Source organism: Micromys minutus, assembly GCF_963924665.1.
Source record: "Micromys minutus genome assembly, chromosome: 1".
Classification (NCBI taxonomy): domain Eukaryota; kingdom Metazoa; phylum Chordata; class Mammalia; order Rodentia; family Muridae; genus Micromys; species Micromys minutus.
The window spans coordinates 75,244,876-75,261,906 of NC_137969.1; the positions used below are offsets into that span (position 1 = coordinate 75,244,876).

The 17,031-nt window shown below is 44.1% G+C and overlaps 1 protein-coding gene across 1 annotated transcript in view; it reads right to left on the reverse strand.

Annotated features, from left to right (window-relative positions):
* ILDR2 (immunoglobulin like domain containing receptor 2) overlaps positions 1–17,031 on the reverse strand; it is a 53,556-nt gene that overhangs the window by 12,745 nt on the left and 23,780 nt on the right. Inside the window, exons 4-6 of the mRNA XM_080929368.1 lie at positions 6,302–6,354; positions 3,265–3,411; positions 2,131–2,307 (exon numbers count right to left, since the gene is read on the reverse strand). Of these exons, the coding sequence (XP_080785494.1) occupies positions 2,131–2,307; positions 3,265–3,411; positions 6,302–6,354 (377 nt within the window). The remainder of the gene's footprint in view (positions 1–2,130; positions 2,308–3,264; positions 3,412–6,301; positions 6,355–17,031) is intronic.

The following is a 17,031-nucleotide window of genomic DNA, read 5'->3' on the forward strand; positions in this document are numbered from 1 at the left end:
AAAGAGACACCAAGACATAAGGTCAGAGTTGGGAAGTGTAAACCAGATGAAGTGTGGATATTCAGCCAACAACCTGAAGGGGGTGGGTCCAGACAAGCTGGGGAGAAACCTACTTTTTGTCATAGCAACAGCTGTAAATAGTGGGAAAAGGGGTCAGGGAGCCTTATTTCCTCTACCATGGTAGCCACAGGGTTCATTTCTACATAGCTCACTGCAGATGCCTTTCCTAACTATTGGTGTCATCAAAGGAGCCAGCCAACGGGACAAAGCATGTGCCTAAAAGGACAGCATAAAAGAATGAAATCTGTCCTGCACAGATGCTACCAGACTGTGTGAGCAGCCACGCCAGCAACTACTGAGTCTTGGGAATTCTTGTCATAACACATTTTTTTTTCTGCTTTTAATTGCAATTGGTTAGTATGATGGGATAGGGCCAAATGATTAAAAACTGCAACAAGCAGAAACGGAGAAAAGACTGAGGCCAACCCGGTCTACAAAGCAAGATTCAGGGTAGCCAGAGCTACACAGTAAGGCCCTATTTTAAAAAAGAAAACATTTTTTTTTAAAAGAAAAAGAAAAAGTGGAGAGAGGTAATACTTGCTTGTTTATTAATAAGACTTAGTTTACTGTGATAATCAGTGGAATGAAGAGCAAGGTGAAGGATCCCTGCTGACACAGAGAAAAGAAAGGAGGAGGGTAAAGGGAACCAGAAGCCTGTGTAACGGTCCAGCCAGTTCCCTTTACCTGCCCCTCCCTCCAGGGAAACAGACTGTGCTGTCTGTCTCTTGCTTTCCCTGCATGTCCTTGATCATTAGCTTTTCCTTCTCAGTTTGTGACTCATCCTCAGTCTCAGACGTCAGAATTCTACTAATAGTTCCAGGGAAGAGAAAAACACAAACACCAATTACTCACTGAGGATACCCACTCCTGCCACAGCCAGGCACTGGAGGCTCATGATGTGAGCTGGGGACCCTTTCTCATCTCCCACCTATACAAAGTGTAGTTGCTGAAGTCACACACACAGTCTAACCTTTCACAGCCACATAACCCTGTTCAAATGTGTCCAGGTAAGCTGCATTTCAACGTGTCTCTACCTCTCCATCCTGCTGTGTCCCTGGGTCTCTACTTATCCCTACCTAATAAAGCAGACCATCCCTCTAACCAGCCCTGTTTCCCAATGATCTATCTAATTTCTGCTTCTGATCTGTGGTGCTGGATAACTTGGGGTCATCCTGAAGTCTTCTTCCTTTGCTTTATTTCTTAATGTCTCTTTTCTTTCACAGTATTTCTCAGACTCAATTGGCATTTTGACTCCCACCGACTCCACCATAAACCAGATGCTCATATACCTGAACAATGTACTCAGAGCTTTGTTCTCTGTTTCTGAGCCTCTCTCCCATCTTACCACCTGCCAGCTCTCTGCGCCCAACAATCTGCCTAGAGCGGCTCTCACTTGCTCTTTTGAACAGGCCTCAAGGCTCACCGCAGTCTCCAGCAAACCTTTCTGTCTTCTCCCAGGCAGTCTGACAAGCTGCACATGGAAATGTTTACATGCTGTGCTCTGGGATCCCACTGTACTACAGACCTTCCTTTGATGGGATGGTCAGTAGCCACACAGTTTTCCTAAATATTTCTCGTCCATCCTGGTCAGTGCAGATCTCACCTCCTCCCTGAAGATGCCATAGTAACTCCAGCTCTTTTATCTTTGGATTCTAAGTGCCATACTCTTCAGCATCCACTTGTCTTAACGAAGGACATTCCCTCCTTTGAAAAGCCATATTCTACCCAGTCTACTGTCCCTCACTCTCCTTGATACAGTCCTGAACACTAGGTGGGTATAAGGTCACTATTAACCACATGATCATTGTTTAAGTGGCAAACTCCTCTTTATAGTCTTACTTAATGAGAACATGAGTAGGAAAGCAAGACTCGTAGTGTCCTGTAACCCTTGGAAAGCCTGATGTGTACCACAAAAGACATCTGCCTCAGCTGGAAGGGCCCTGTTTCTGGAATGGAGATCACTGTTTTCCCAAAGATAACACCACCGAAGAACTAACTGTCCTCATCAGCAAGGAATGAGGGAGGGGCCCAAGTCAAGGTTTGGGTGGGGCAGTCTGGGACTACATTTACCACTGTGGCTTCCTCCAGTGGGATCACTTGGTGCCAAGGGAGGTGGATGCGGCTTGTCCATCAGCATGCCAGAAGAGGGGGCTCCTCCCAAAGGGACAGAGGGAATGGAGTAGGGGCCAGGGACACCGGAGACAGAGGGAGGGTACCCGGCCTTGGCTGCCTTCCCTGCTTCATACACTGTGGAGGGAGACGAAGAGAGATTATATAGCCCCACCCTCCACAACCCCCAAACCCAGAATCCCTGAGGCTCTATTCTTCCAAGGGAGCTCCCGAACAAACATATATCCATTCTCCCAGGACTGAACTGGTTCCCTAGAATCTCTAGGACCACTCCCCTTGGATTCCTCCAGCTCCATGGAAAAGAAAGCCATATGAGGAGCTACAGTGTTTAGAATCTGGCAACCAAACAACAGGGAAATGGATCTAGGAGCTGCCATGGCAGCATCTCCACTTAGAACCACCCTGTCTAAAAGCTACCATGGTTCCTCCAGAGGGGAGTAGCAAAAGGGTCATTCGGGATGTTTCCAGGAGGCAAAATAAGCACTGGGTATACACATAGGCCCCTGTCTGTGTTTTCAAAAACAGAGACAGTATCCCAGGCCCTTCTGGCATTGTTTCATTCCTAAAGGTTCTAAAGATGGGCATACCTCTCTCAAGATGTATTTGGCTTATGGTTGAGATGTCCTACACATGGGCGTGGCCAGTAAGCTAACCCTGTGTGTCCCCAAATTCGGACTGCTCCCTATTGTGGTCATGCTCACCTTATGAGTAAATACAGCTCATGGGTATCTACTGGATGGTGCCCAAACGTCAGTTTTTAAACTCCATTTATAAAAGGAGGCTTTCTCTTTTTGAATGCCCCAAGGAGGGGGCGCAGCCTTACCCCAAACATCACCATTCTGACCCCTCCCTTCCTTCAATCTGCAGTGTCCATGAGCATTAGGAATGCATGGCATGTGTGGATAGACAGCATGCAGAGAGGCTGACATGCATGGAGGTGAGGTGGAGAACAAGGACGGTCTTTCCTGAAGCCAGAGGTGAGGGGTGGAGGAGGAACTCAGGGCTCATGGCTGTCAGATGGAGAGGTGACATTTGTTTGGATGGCTCCATGTCGCCCCACAGATCCCTACTCACAGGCCTGAGGGCAGCAGCAGGAATCTGGACAGCACGGGCAGCGGACGTAGCAGCAGCAACTGTGAGGGCAGCATTGGCACCAGCAGATCCCCACCAGCACGAAGAACAGGAAGATCGCCAGGATCACCAGGCTGACAAACACCCACTCTGGAAGGATGCACAAAGAAATCTACTAGAGATAGCCGCCCCTCTCCCACATTCAGGACACAGCATACGTGGATGGGTGTCTCCCTGCAAAAGAGGTGAGTGAGAAGGACCAGGGGAATAAAGAACATCTAACTGGGTGGGACACAGGGGACCCAGACTCATGAAAAACTCACAATGAGAAATGCTAGGGCACAGAAAAAAGAGAAGCAGGTGACTTGTATTTTTGGGGTGCATCAAGTAGCCAGCCCTGTGCTGGAGTCTTTGGGGTTCCTAACTGGAACAAAGGTAGGACAAAAGCTGAGAGGTGGGGTCTCATGTGCTGCTCCTAACTGTAAATGCATGTCTTTTATAATGAAGCCAACCTTTATATGGTGGGCCATAGTTATAGCTTCAGCACTCAGAAGGCCGAGACAGAAGATCAAAGCAACCTGCAGTCCAAAGTGAGACCCCCACCTCAAACAAAACAAACTCTGTAAATCTTTACGTTGGGGTAGGATATGCACCTCCACGGCCTATGTAGATCACCTTTATGTGGTCCAGGCTCAGAGTGCATTCGTCTGCCTTCTGGGATACCTTTTCTGTCATTAGCTCCAGGGCAGAGATCCAAAACTCTTGTTTATGCCTCAGTAACTATCCATGGTTATTGGGGGTGGGGGAAGCATAGTTTCAAATAGTGATAGCCCCCATCCTCAGCATATGGATTTGGTTTGATCACATTCAAGATGACTGAGCCAGCATAGCCAAGAATTAAGCGACTCAGAGTGCTGATAAATAGCCCTGCTGATATGTTTGTCAACTTCTATAATTTCATATCTTTGTCTGTGGCTGAACATGAATTTCTTTTACTTTACTCATCCAAAAGATTTAAAAGGAAGCAAATTCTATCTGCCTTCCATCAAAGGGACTATGACCCTCAGGTAACTTGTCTCAGGATCGTGCTATCGGGTTTGGGATAAGCCCATGTCTTTCCTAGAGACTTGGACACACTGGTATGAGCCATGCTTTCCTTAAAAGCCAAAAGATGAAGATGGTTGAAAGCCATCCTCTCATCTCTTTAAGATGATATTTAAGAAAAGGTACTGTTTTTCTTAAAGTTTGGTTATCAATTGTCCCTCCTGTTAAATGACTATTCATTTGAGGACTTGAGAATGTGACTTCTACATGGAAAAAGTTTGAGTCATTTGACCTATGGTTGAGACATCATTTCCTCAGAGAGAAAACAAACAGCTTATATTTTCTGAATAGCCCCCCACTTATCCATCTTCAATACATTCAAGTCCAAGCCAGCCTCTCTTCAACTAAGGAATGAGAATGCGTTGGGTCTGACTTGAACTGTGTGGAGAACAGTCTTGCGGAGGATAACCAATAGCAAATGACTTTAGCCCAAGCCTTGTACGTAAATAACTTAAGAAGGTAGGGTTTATCTCTGAGGTTGTTTATTTAGGTCAGCTGTGGGGAACTGAAGCAGTTAAGGATGAAAGACTGCCAGGTTATATTGAGAAAAAAAATGAATGCTGTCTGAGTTTGGTTTGGCAGAGCATGTCTGTAATCTTAGCATTTAGAGATGTGCTTTCTTCATTAAGAATTGCTGTGAATTGAAGGCTAGCCTGGACTGCCCAGCAAGTACCAGATGAGGCAAGCCTGCAGTAGCAAAAACCCTTCACAATAGATAGATAGATAGATAGATAGATAGATAGATAGATAGATAGATAGATAGATAGATAGACAGACAGACAGACAGACAGACAGATAGATAGATAGATATGTGAAGGGGTTCTTGGGGTGAAAGAAAAGGAAACCTAGGTGAACAGGACTGGGTATAAAATATAGAAACTCTTACGTGGACTTGGGAGGTACACTTTTTTTTTTACTTTGAAACATTGTATGTGACATTTTTATCTGTGTAAATAAATGCTTAACATGGAGGGAATTCTTGATAAGAGTGGTTACAATGTCTCTCTGTGTGTCCTTGGGGCTAATAGCAATAAGGAAAAGGCCTGAGTTTGGTTGGCCAGCTAAAGGTAAAAGGCTGGACTGATTCATAAAAGAACGATTAGTGAGGCTGGACTTTGAAGACTTTGGACATTTCTTCCAATTTCAATCAATCCAAAACCAACAGCCAGAAGCATTTCCTATCTCTCTGTTGCTATCAGGAAGACCTTAACGATATGGCAGAAATCAAAGCTAATTATACCACTGCTACTCCTTTTACAGGTGTCATCCTTTCTAAAACTCAGTTTTAGTTCTCCCTGAACCTCTTTGATTCCAAGCTACAGTTCAGTACCAGATTGGTGTGTCTGGCTGGTACCTTCACCTGAAGCTATATGAAGAGATGCAGATCTGTATCTGGGTTAGTGATCTTGACATATGCTCCACGGGTGCCTAGGAATTTCCAGGGTCTAAATATACAAGTATGGGTCTGGGAACGCATGCTTTGGCAGGAAGGAAGACATGACTTTCCTAAGTTAAAAAAAAAAGATTTTGTAATGTTACAAAAGGTATGTCGGTGTAACATGATTGCATAATAGTGAATGGGTTATCATATAATTTAGGAACTAAGGAATACAAATAAATAATACTTAAGGACATATAAATATCTGGGTGCATGTGAAATGCTGAGATGGGCCCGAGATAAGCAATGAAGCCACACGTCTGACACCAAAGGGCCTGGGTCCCCATCTCCACTTATTCTTAATTCTCATCATTCTTTTAGGACCTAGAAAATGAAGCTATACAAAAGGCTTATCCAAGGGAATTAGTTCATCCTGGAAAAATAGAACAAACATTATACCGATAAATGTGCCAAAGAAATTTCAAACAAGTAATTAGCGACTAATGCAGAAGCAGACAGATGGAGTGACAGCAAATAAAGAGTTAAATGACCGAATACCTGGCATAATCTCCACAGCAAAACTGGGCAAGAGATCAGCAAGCAGCCCTGTCCTGCCTAGAAGAAGTAGAAGGAGAAGAAGAAAATAAGAGGTTACTCCAAAAGAAAACACAGCCCTGTTCCTGACACCCACCAGTGCCAAGCCCTCGTGGGGCCACATTGTTCTGTATGCTCTGTGGTAGGAGAGGTACATCAAGGCTGGCCTTGGTCAAAGGGAGTGACTGTACCCAGCACTTCCGGCAGCCACCTTAGGAGGAAGCAGCAAGGGGACCTCATCTCTGACTATTTTATAGGAACAGAAAATCTCTGCCTCTGGATGAGAAATCCTGCTTGAGCAAACTGACATGCACCATCCCTGTGCATTTACACAGCCTTCTCCACACACTTCAGTGGAAAGTCAAACCCATCTGTATCTAAACATTCAATCTACATTTTCATACAATCCATACACAGCCCCATGTCCATATAAAAACAAAAGTACATATTTGGTTTTAACTTAGAGTTAACTAGCTACATGGTTCTATTTATGGCTTAAAAATCTCTCAATGATTAAAATGTTCAAAGGCAATGAAAAGATAACGCTAGACTGGCTACACACTCCTCTACACTCCTTCTGGCTTCAGAAATACTCTATACATATGTATATGGTATGGTTTTGCCATATGGCACCCACAGCTGGCGTTGTATGTACCCAAGTGCCTTCTGTGTGATATTGCATAGAAACCTCAAGACTGGTGTCAGAACAGGTGCTCCTTGGGAACTCTTGGGAGTGAAGAGCTATACAGGAAATACGATGCTAGATGATGTGAGGGAGGAGGTGAATCTGACTTGGAGAAGATGCTCTGCACGTTTTCACCATATCTTCATATGAAGGGAAAGGCCTGGGGTATCACTACCACCCTGGAACTTTGCTCACATAATAGAAAGCCGTGCCAGGATGCAAGGAGCAAACGTCTCATCTGCCCTGTGATGATAAAAGGTCACTGTGGCACATCTAAGGCATGCAACTGAATCCTTCTTTACTTCAACGAAAGGCAAACAGCTTCAGAACAGCACCAACCAATGACAGTACAACGCTAACAACATTGGCAATTTTAGCTTTTATAGTAATACATTAAAAATGTACACACAAACAGAAACAACTCAATATCATTTTTTTTCACTTACGCCAGTGTCCACAATATATTGTCATTTCAAGGGCCCAGTAACCACATGTTGAACATCATATTTCCACAGGTTCACAGTATTGTAGTTGATACCTAGGATGACTTCCCAATATGAACCTAGTTAATGACTTGGACCACAACATATCTAGAGATGTTTAAAACACTGGTATGTTTGAGTTCTAAAAGGTAAACACAAATGAATCTTCTCATGTAACTAGATGCAACAAGAGGTATATTTGGAAGTAGTATTAATCCAGATTCAGCACACACACACACACACACACACACACACACACACACCACAGCACACCATACCTTCCCATCCATCCATCTATAGTCCAACTTTCATATTAAAAACAAAACTCATGTACATGGGTTTTGCTCATTTATAAGACAACTTTAAGATCAAGTGTTGAAAACAGAATGTGTGGTTTACAGTTTGAGTCTAGAGGTCACAGCTAGTCACTGGTTTCTTCTTCTATAAGGAAGTCCACCACAAAGCAGCTTTGATAAAGGTCAAAGGGGTTGAGGGGAAGGCACCTGGGGCACTAGGAGAGGATCCAGCAGCTGAGGAAAGACAGTAGGGAATAGGGAGAAAGCACTCATTGCATATTCTGCTTTCTTAACTCTCCATAGGAGCAGGAGGGTACCATGGTAACATGCATCCTAGTCAAGCCTCCTAAAAGGGCAACAGGTCCACATTTGGAAAGTTACATGCATATTTTAAAGGAATACTATCATTGGCTGATGCTTTTGCTCAGTTTGGCTATAGCAAGCCTTGGCAAAAAAAAAATGCAGCTCTTTTCTTTAAAAAAACAAGATTTACTATATATAAGTAGATTGTAGCTGTCTTCAGACACATCAGAAGAGGGCACTGGATCTCATTGCATATGTTTGTGAGTCACCATGTGGTTGCTGGGATTTGAACTCAGGACCTCTGGAAGGGCATCAGTCAGTGCTCTTAACCATTGAGCCATCCCCCCAGTCAAAAAGCTCTCTTCTTGCACCTTCATTTTTGCACAACTGATATGGGAAGATGCTTCTGAGGCTTGCAAGGTCTCTTAGAAGGAAAGCCAAATGGGTATTAAGAAAGGCATCTTGCCTCAAGAACACGGCATAGAGAATCAACCAAGCAGGGTTCCTAGGGGCTCACAGAGACTGGAAAGCAACAATCATCTGACCCTATATGGCTCTGAGCTAGGTCCTCTGCATATACCTCAGAGTTGTTACAGCTGGGTGTTCTTGTGGGACTCCTAACAGTGGGAGTAGAGGGTGTCTCTGACTCTTTTGCCTGCTCTTGGGACCCTTTTCCTACAGAGTTGCCTCATTCAGCCCTGATATGAGAGTTTGCACCTGGTCTTACTGTAACTTGTTTCTTGATATCCCTGTTAGGCCTGCTCTTTTTTTTTTTTTTTTTTTTTTTTTTTTTTTAAGGGAAACAGAGGAGGGGTGGAACTAGGAGAGAGGGAAGGTAGTTGAAAAGGACTAGGAATAGAAAAGGGAGGGGAAACTGTTGTCAGGACGAATTGTAGGACAGAAAAATCAAAATTTAAAAAAGGGAAGATGTTCTATAGTGGAGTTCCCTCACAAAACAGCAAGGGATGCCCCCGAGGCTTACACAGCTCCCAAGGTAAGAGATGAGATGGAGTTTGGTACCGAAATCTGAGCTCATGATTAAAATAATGATCCCATCCAGAATGTTCTCTAAAAGTCCGTCTTGGAAGCAAGGGAATAAACAGATGGTCACAGATTTAATAAATTGGGATCTTAGACATCTCACACACTCAATGACCAAGAGGGGAATAAACGACGTTTGTTAACATAACGGTTACCAGACGCTTGATAACTTATTTCCAGGTGTACTCTTGGCTACATAACTAATTGGAATCATAACATAAATTTACTCTTTATATAAGCTACCAATCTGTAGGTAGTCTTGTGGCATTATTTATAGGTGTGTGTGTGTAATTTTTGACTACTTACTTATTCCTTTATCAATTTGTGTTTCTGGAGACAGAGTCTTGCTATGTAGCCCAGCCTAGCATGCAGCTCGCAATCCTCCTCCCTCTGCCTTTTGAGTGCTTAGATTACAGATGTGTTGTCACCACATCTGGCTATGATATCAATCAACTATAAAATATCCATATGGCTAAAGAGGGTATGGTTTTCACACTTATTACACTTGTTATGCCGTCAAAACACTGGAGTAGGGGTCACAGCAATAGGGAGTGCCTTGCCATTGATTTATTTGGTGACTACGTCGGGCAAATCCCTCCCTTTCCTGGTCTCAGTTTTCTCATGGTAGATGGGAGAACTGGGATGTAATGGTACATATATATCTTTTTCTTTTCTGAAAAAGTCCTGATTTATCCCCATGGTCTTGATGTAATTATTAGTAGGCACCCATTTTTGCTTGAAAGCTATCATGACTTGGACACCATATTTAGTTCTCCAATCTGATACTCAGTGAATGGGACTTCAAACCCAAATGTGGGAGCTAGCTGGTGGTGCAAATGTGCACAGCTGGCTCTGTGAGACAGTAGAGAACATCAGGTGTGGCAAATGGCAGTGTCTTTACGAGGCCCCCACTGTTTGGCTCAGCCACTTGTTGCCCAGTGGGAATGCATAAGGTCAGCCTCTACTCAAGTTCACCAGACCCCAGATTTGATGGTGAAATACCATAACTTTAAAAATGTTAAGCAACTTAATTCATATATTTTTAAAACAGTGAAGAATCCAAACAACTTATGACTGTGGGCTGTACAGAACCCTGAAATCATGAGCTTGCAACCTCCAAAGAGTGTATATGCACAGCAAAAGCTGGGATATCCCATAGCCCGTGCTTCTAATTGCACAATGACAACCCTGGTTTCCAATGTTAAAATTAGGATGTCAAAGCAACAGTTCGACACAGCACCTCTTAGCATTTCTTACTTCTAGGGATGCAGAATGGGCATCGTGGGGGGGGGGATAGATCAATAAAGAGACCCTTGTTCTGCACCTTGGGCTTTGTTATCATTATTATTTTATTATTTTGAAATTGGAAACTATAAACAAAAGAGAGAGTGTATCAGAAACAGAGAGACATTCACAAACTGTGACACTCTAACATGGAGACACACATCAAGCTTCTCATTCTCCCTGAAGCAACAATCAGTAACTGAGGCTTCCTGGAGGTAAAGGTTCCCATAATGCACTGCGTGCAGTTAGCCCCAGGGAGGCGTGGGTGAGAGACTCCTGCAGTACAGTGAGTGAAATGAAATGCCTTTAGAATTCAGGACGTAGTAAGAGTTTGGGTATGAGAGACAACACCATCGTATCAACAACACAAATGTATGGAGCTCTCCGGTGTTTGCACCATGACTCTGATTTTATTGGAGCTAAAGGCATTTTAAAGATTGAATTTATGCTGCAGTCTTATATTTCTGAAAACCGTTTTGCCTCCAGCTCCTTCCATAGCAATTCCTAAGAAATGCTACTGTCAGTTAGAAATGTGCTATCGTTTCTTCTCTTCTATCGTATCCAGCGAGGGTCTGATCTTGGAGAATGGAAACAATCTCAGTAAATACAGCCTGGGTTTCAGCAAAGCTTCACCATGCTTGTGAATCACTGTTATTCTTCCAGAATTCAGCTTAAGAGAGGTAATTACAAGTCACTTTAATGTCTAAGGAAAAGAGGTGAAGCAGACCCTGTGGATAGAAGGCCATATTTACTCCTTTCAAAAATCATAGCTCAAACTATCAGTAGAAAATAAGGCTTTCATGTAAGTGCTCAGTTTTCTGCAAAGCTTGCAAAATCCATTTCTTTAAGGAAATTTCCACATGAATAAGCCAAAAGCATAAAGCACCCTAAGAGCTCGTGCACGCACACATACAAGCATCAGTTTCATAGCATGCTGGCATACACTCCACCGCCACATGTGGTCCTGGGATTGAATGCTCAGAGTAGGAGCATGCACTGTGAATGCATGATTTGCATCTCTTACCTCCTAATTGTCAAATCCAGCTGTTTCCTCAGACTGCCACTTTCAAGTTCTCCCCAGTTGAGCTGTTTGTACATATTCCTGGAAACCAGCTCCCTCCGGAATGTCTCCTGCCCTCTCATTCATTCATTTGTTCACTCAGCAAAGATGTGAATATTTTGTCAGGTGTAGACAGAAGCAGGAACAGAGACAGGTCACTTAGGAGGCCCACCCAGGCAGCTCAAACACCAATGTAAGAACTCTAATTTAGTTACTTGGATTTTCTTCCTGCTGTGTCTCTTTTTGTCAGCCTCCTTCGATTGTGTGTCTGTATGATGCGATCGTGAATCTACATGTTCACGCGTGCTTGGGCTCCTGTGTGTGTGTGCAGGTTTCTGTGCATGCATACACACGCACATGTAGGCCACAAGTTGGCATCAAGTATCTTACTCAGTTGCTCTCTACCTTAATTTTTGAGGCAGGGTCTCTCACTCGAACCTAGAGCTCACTGACTTAGCTTCTTCTGCTGCCATCTGTCTATGACGTCTATGTGCTGGGATTATAGACAGGCTGTCCAGCTGGCACTTACAGAGATTCTAGGACCTTATGCTTATCTGCAGAGTGCTTTTTTCCAATAACCGTCTCCTTTCCCTTTTGGGCATCAGGATCCCTCTGGTCCCGGGGCTTTAGCCTTAGACATAGCTTTTGCCACACTTCCTATTTCTCCCTCCTATAGCTTTGTCTTTGCACACTTCCCAGCTTACTTTCTAGCAGTGTCTCTCCCATGGGGGCTGATTTCTTTCCTTAGCATTCAGAGCCCTCAAGGCAGGTCATCCCGTTCTTTAGCAAAACAAGCATTAGAACTGCGTTGGTTAAGTACTTATTACTTGGTCTACAGGACTCTAAAAAGATGTTCCGACAGAGCCCTATTGTGTCTGCTACAATAAGATGTTCCCCAAGGACACCGCACACACCTTCAGCAGAGCATTTATCTCTCATCAGCTATTCCTTCACATGTTCTAGCAGGCTAGAATCTCTATTAGAGCAAGGAGAGCAGGGACTACACCCTAAGTTCAGCATCTTAACAGCCTAGCACCAGAAGGCCCCTCATTCACGCATCAAAACTTTCAAGGCTTTTCAAGAGTAAATCCCCATGGTTTGTTAGGCTGTACTTCTAGCTAGGCTTCTGACACGTTGTTCATTATAGAATCTTCTGCCTAATCCAGTAGGCTCTTAATAGGAAAGATAAAGGAACTGTTTTGTTGTCAATTCAGGCATGCATCAGTTTTCAACATACAGCAAAACATTTAGCATCCTGGAGTCAGTGTTCAGTGCCAGAATGTACTCCAGGCAATGGACCATCTTGCCACCTCATTCACACCAGTAAAAATAGACCAGGCTAATGTATGTCAAAAGAATCTGTTACAGAGCTGTAATACAAATATAAATTTTACCCTAAGAGATTGTTTTTATCTATGCCCTTCAGGGTTTGATAGTTCAAGCCTTCAAAGTGTAAAGAGAGGTGAAATTCTAGATCCCATACAAACTTGTTTTCAGAGACTAAATCTGGCTCATTAGCATGCAGTGGGCAGAGACAGTGTTGGAAAACTAATTTAGGGGTGACATAGAACACTCCTTCCATCCTTGTATTGGCTAGAATACGGTGATCTCTGTCCAGATCCCACGCCTCAGACATTCTCAGGCATGCCACGGCACCGTGCATGTGACCTTTCTCTTCAGGAGGATAGCAAACGCCTTCCCAGCTTGGAGTCTCCCCTTTCCTTTAATGCAAATCTCAGCTGGTGTCATCTGCTCCCAAGCTTTCCTCAGATGCTCTGGATCCATCTGCAGGGCTGTACTGCCTCCACCCTCGGTGCTCCCTGCTCCCAATCCTCAAGAGTCTGCCCTCCAGGAGAGCAAGCACCTTCCTCTGGCCCTCGTCCGTATGTGTAAAGATGTTTCTACAGCTATTTAAAATACCAAATATATTTGGAAATTTCCCAGGGGCACACACATGCCTGATTTTATTCTGTATTCCCATGGCAACCATGCTTCCAATAAATATAGTTTATGACTATCTGTCACAAATGTGGATAGAGCCTCCCTTTCCTTCACGTATATTTATAAACTATGTATTTAAGCATTTCTTCTGTTTATTCTTTTCCTTTTGTGTCTTTTATATTTTAGCTCACTTTAAATTACAGACTTAGAGGAGAATAATTCTGAAATTGAATTCTCTCTATAAAATGAATACTACTGGATCATCTGCAATTAACTGTTAATAAATGCTTCCAGCTCTTTGGCAGTGGATTGTAAGTTTGGTCAAAGGCCTTAAGTTCTTCTGTTTACACATTTTTAAATATTTTATGGCTAAAAAGGACCACAAAGGTTAGTCCAGACCACAGTCCCCACCCAATGTCTTCAGAAAAAGAGAGAGATTAAGAATGTTAAGGAAAGTTTTAAAAGTTAACTGCCTAAAACTCAAGCGAGGAATAGGACTTAGGTTTACTTACTCCAGCTGCCCCAACCCCCACCCCCATTACCTCATGGTGCCTCTTGATCTCCTGGTATTTCCACTGAATGGCTGAAATCAGCCTGTGCTTGTGGAATCCCTCTACTTACATAACGAAATTGTAATTTCTGGATGTAGGAAATGTTGGCGATTGTTGAAAAAATAAATCTCAACACCTCTTGCAGTTGCAACCAGAAAATAATCGCTGGATACATCATGACACAGTGTGGTCTAATTAAAAGGCATTCTGCCGCTGCCACAAACTAATAAATAATAATAAAAACGATTGCAAAGGCACTTAGCCTGCTCAAAGTACTATAGTGATCCAACCTCTGGCCCCCAAAGAGTGAATGGATGGAAAATATCATTAGTAATATAACATGCTTGATTTGGTCTGAAATGCAGAGGAGAGCTAGACTGACTCAAAATTGATGAGGATGGCGGGATGCCACTGAAGGAGGAAATTGAGTTTGTGGGGACCAGTGTGGTTTCTTGCACTTTATTATTCTGGGTGAAACAGATTAGCACAAAGATATCCACCAGACTTGATCCACGATTCAGAGATCATTACTTTCCTTAACCAAAAAAAGGCCCTGACGTCTCTCAGGCAGGCACAGAGGGCACGCAGCTCAAAGGGTCATGCAGGCCAGAGTTCCTGCCCTTTATTTGGTGGCCAGCCCTCTTGAAGTATAAAGGGCTTCCATCGTGGACCCTTTCCCAGAGCCTTCTCTGAGAAGCCAATTCAACAAAATCTGAGCCATCGTCCCCGTGTGAACCAAACCTGCATGCTTTGAATAGCGGCAGCTGGCTTTGGAGAAAATGGAACTGTCTCCTGACCCTCTTTGAGGGGCCGCCATTCTTTCCTTAGGGGACTGAGCCGATTTTCCCCGGTACCACCCACTCCAGCGCTGCGTCCCCTCCCCCGCGAGGGCTCCGCGGACCACAAAGAGAGTGCGCGGGTTGACCCAGCCGCTCCAGCGCTACCCCGGGTAACCACGGCAACCGAGGTGGTCAGGAATGCGCGTTAATTGAAGGCCATGTTCCTCCCACAGGGATGAGCAACAAGTGAAGCAAAAATAGTGAGCTGGGCTGCTTGTGAGGAGGGAGGGAGAGCAGGCTTGGCCCCGGCCCGGGCTGTGATGGCTGAGGAACCTAGCAAGAGCGCCTTCCTGGTCTCATTTGTTTTCTTAAGGGATACAGGGCAGTGCAAAGCGGTAACAGGTCAGAAATCTTTGTATACATTTTCCAACCGACTACCATTGCATGAAGACACCCTTCTTTCGCTGGGCTGCAATGCTTGATTAACTTCGTTGAAGGGAGCTGTACATCCCTAAGACCTCAGAAAATCGGGTGTTTCCAATAGCAACCAAAATGAGGTGACCCAAAGACAAGAAGGGTGTTTGATCAGATAAACCCTAAATTTATCACCATCAGGACGATTTCAAGGGGAGCTCGGGTGTCAGTGAGAAAATGAAAATTTAATGGCCAGTCAATTGACAAGTGGCCCATTAAATCTCCTTAAGGAAAAGCAGCCGTTTAGCAGGCACACTCAACATAGATGTTCTTAAAGAAGGTTCCCTCAGATTAGGGATGACACACTGCTGAGGCATGTGGAGAGTGGCAGGGGGTAGGAGAAGGAACTAATATCTACCGATTTGTTTTTCTTAACCATCAGCCTTTGGGATAACCTTGAGGACTCCTCTCTCTCCTCTACAGATCGGGAAACTAAGCTCATATTAGTTCTCTAGCTGCTATACCATGCTCACACTGGACCAAATAGACTTAACACCGTTGGCACTTGGTATCGCGTTGGTCTTATTGAAGGAGGCTCCAAAGCCTTCCCAGCCTCTACTCACTGGGTTCATAACTCCTGCCTAGTGAGACAAGCAAAGCAGACATCCAAACATTGCCTAATGTCCCCAGGCAGGCAAAGTACCCCTCTATTGAGAATCTGTGGCTTAGATATTTACTGTCCAAGCACAGATTTATTTTTTTTTTACTGTTCTTTTATCACCACCAAACTGCAACTTTTACCTTCACAAAGGATACAAAATTTGAATAGGAACACAATGATGTCATTTATGTGTTTTGGATCTTCGTTGTGTGGGATCCCAGTAACAACTAAAAATACTCAAAAAAATTGCTTCATCACAATTTGAACATAAATCAGAAGTGAAGCAATACTGACCAGTAAGATTAGGATTACGCAATGAGTTCTTGACTAAGAGATGCTCCTGCTACTGCAGAACAGCAAAGGCTTGGCTCCATGTCTTGAAAGGACTCATATCTCTTCTCCTAGCTACAGTTTCTAAGGGGAGTTAGATGCCTGAAACTCCTCTGGCTCTCTCTCTCCCTTCAGTACATTGTCTCATTCTTCATTAAAAAGCAAGAATAACAGAAACATCTAAGTAAAGTTTAGGGCAGAGCAGGCCAGAGAGAGGACAAAGAGGTTGGAGAAGAGGCATAACATCAGAGCACTGCCCAGACATTAGAAGCCACGCCTCATTTTTGCCCCTTCGTTCAGGGGCATCTTTAGGATTATCTCAACCTATCTAGAATTCTGAAGGTGCAAGTGGGTGCTGAAGTAAGTTGTTTCCACCCTGTTAGGGATGAGCCCAACCACGAAGCATGGTCAAGTCTGCAAGTGAAATGTGGGGAGAGGAATGCAGAGAATCAAGACCTTCCGGAGATTCTCTCTAGACCCTCTAGCCAGAGTGTGGCTCTTGTAATTTTTTCCCCTCTCCCTTCTGCCAGAAGTAAACTTCTTTTTTCTCCCCCAACTCCTTTACCCTTCTTTCTCTGTTTGTAAATCTTCCAGAGAGAAACAGCAGCAGCCACTCTCTGAGATCAAAGTTTTAGCAGGCAACAAAAGACCTCCAAGGAGGCTGTTGCCATGGGAACTCTGGGAGCTGAGGCCCTTCTAATAGGCAAATCTCCCTGGTTAGCAGCACCAGGCTGTGGCTGGCAGAGAGGGAGATAAGGGGGAGGGGGAGTCTTGGCAACAAGTAGCCTTTCTGAACAGCCTGAAGTAAAATCACTGGAACCTGGCACAGGATTCAAACTGGAACTGCAGGAATGCAGGGGTGGGTGC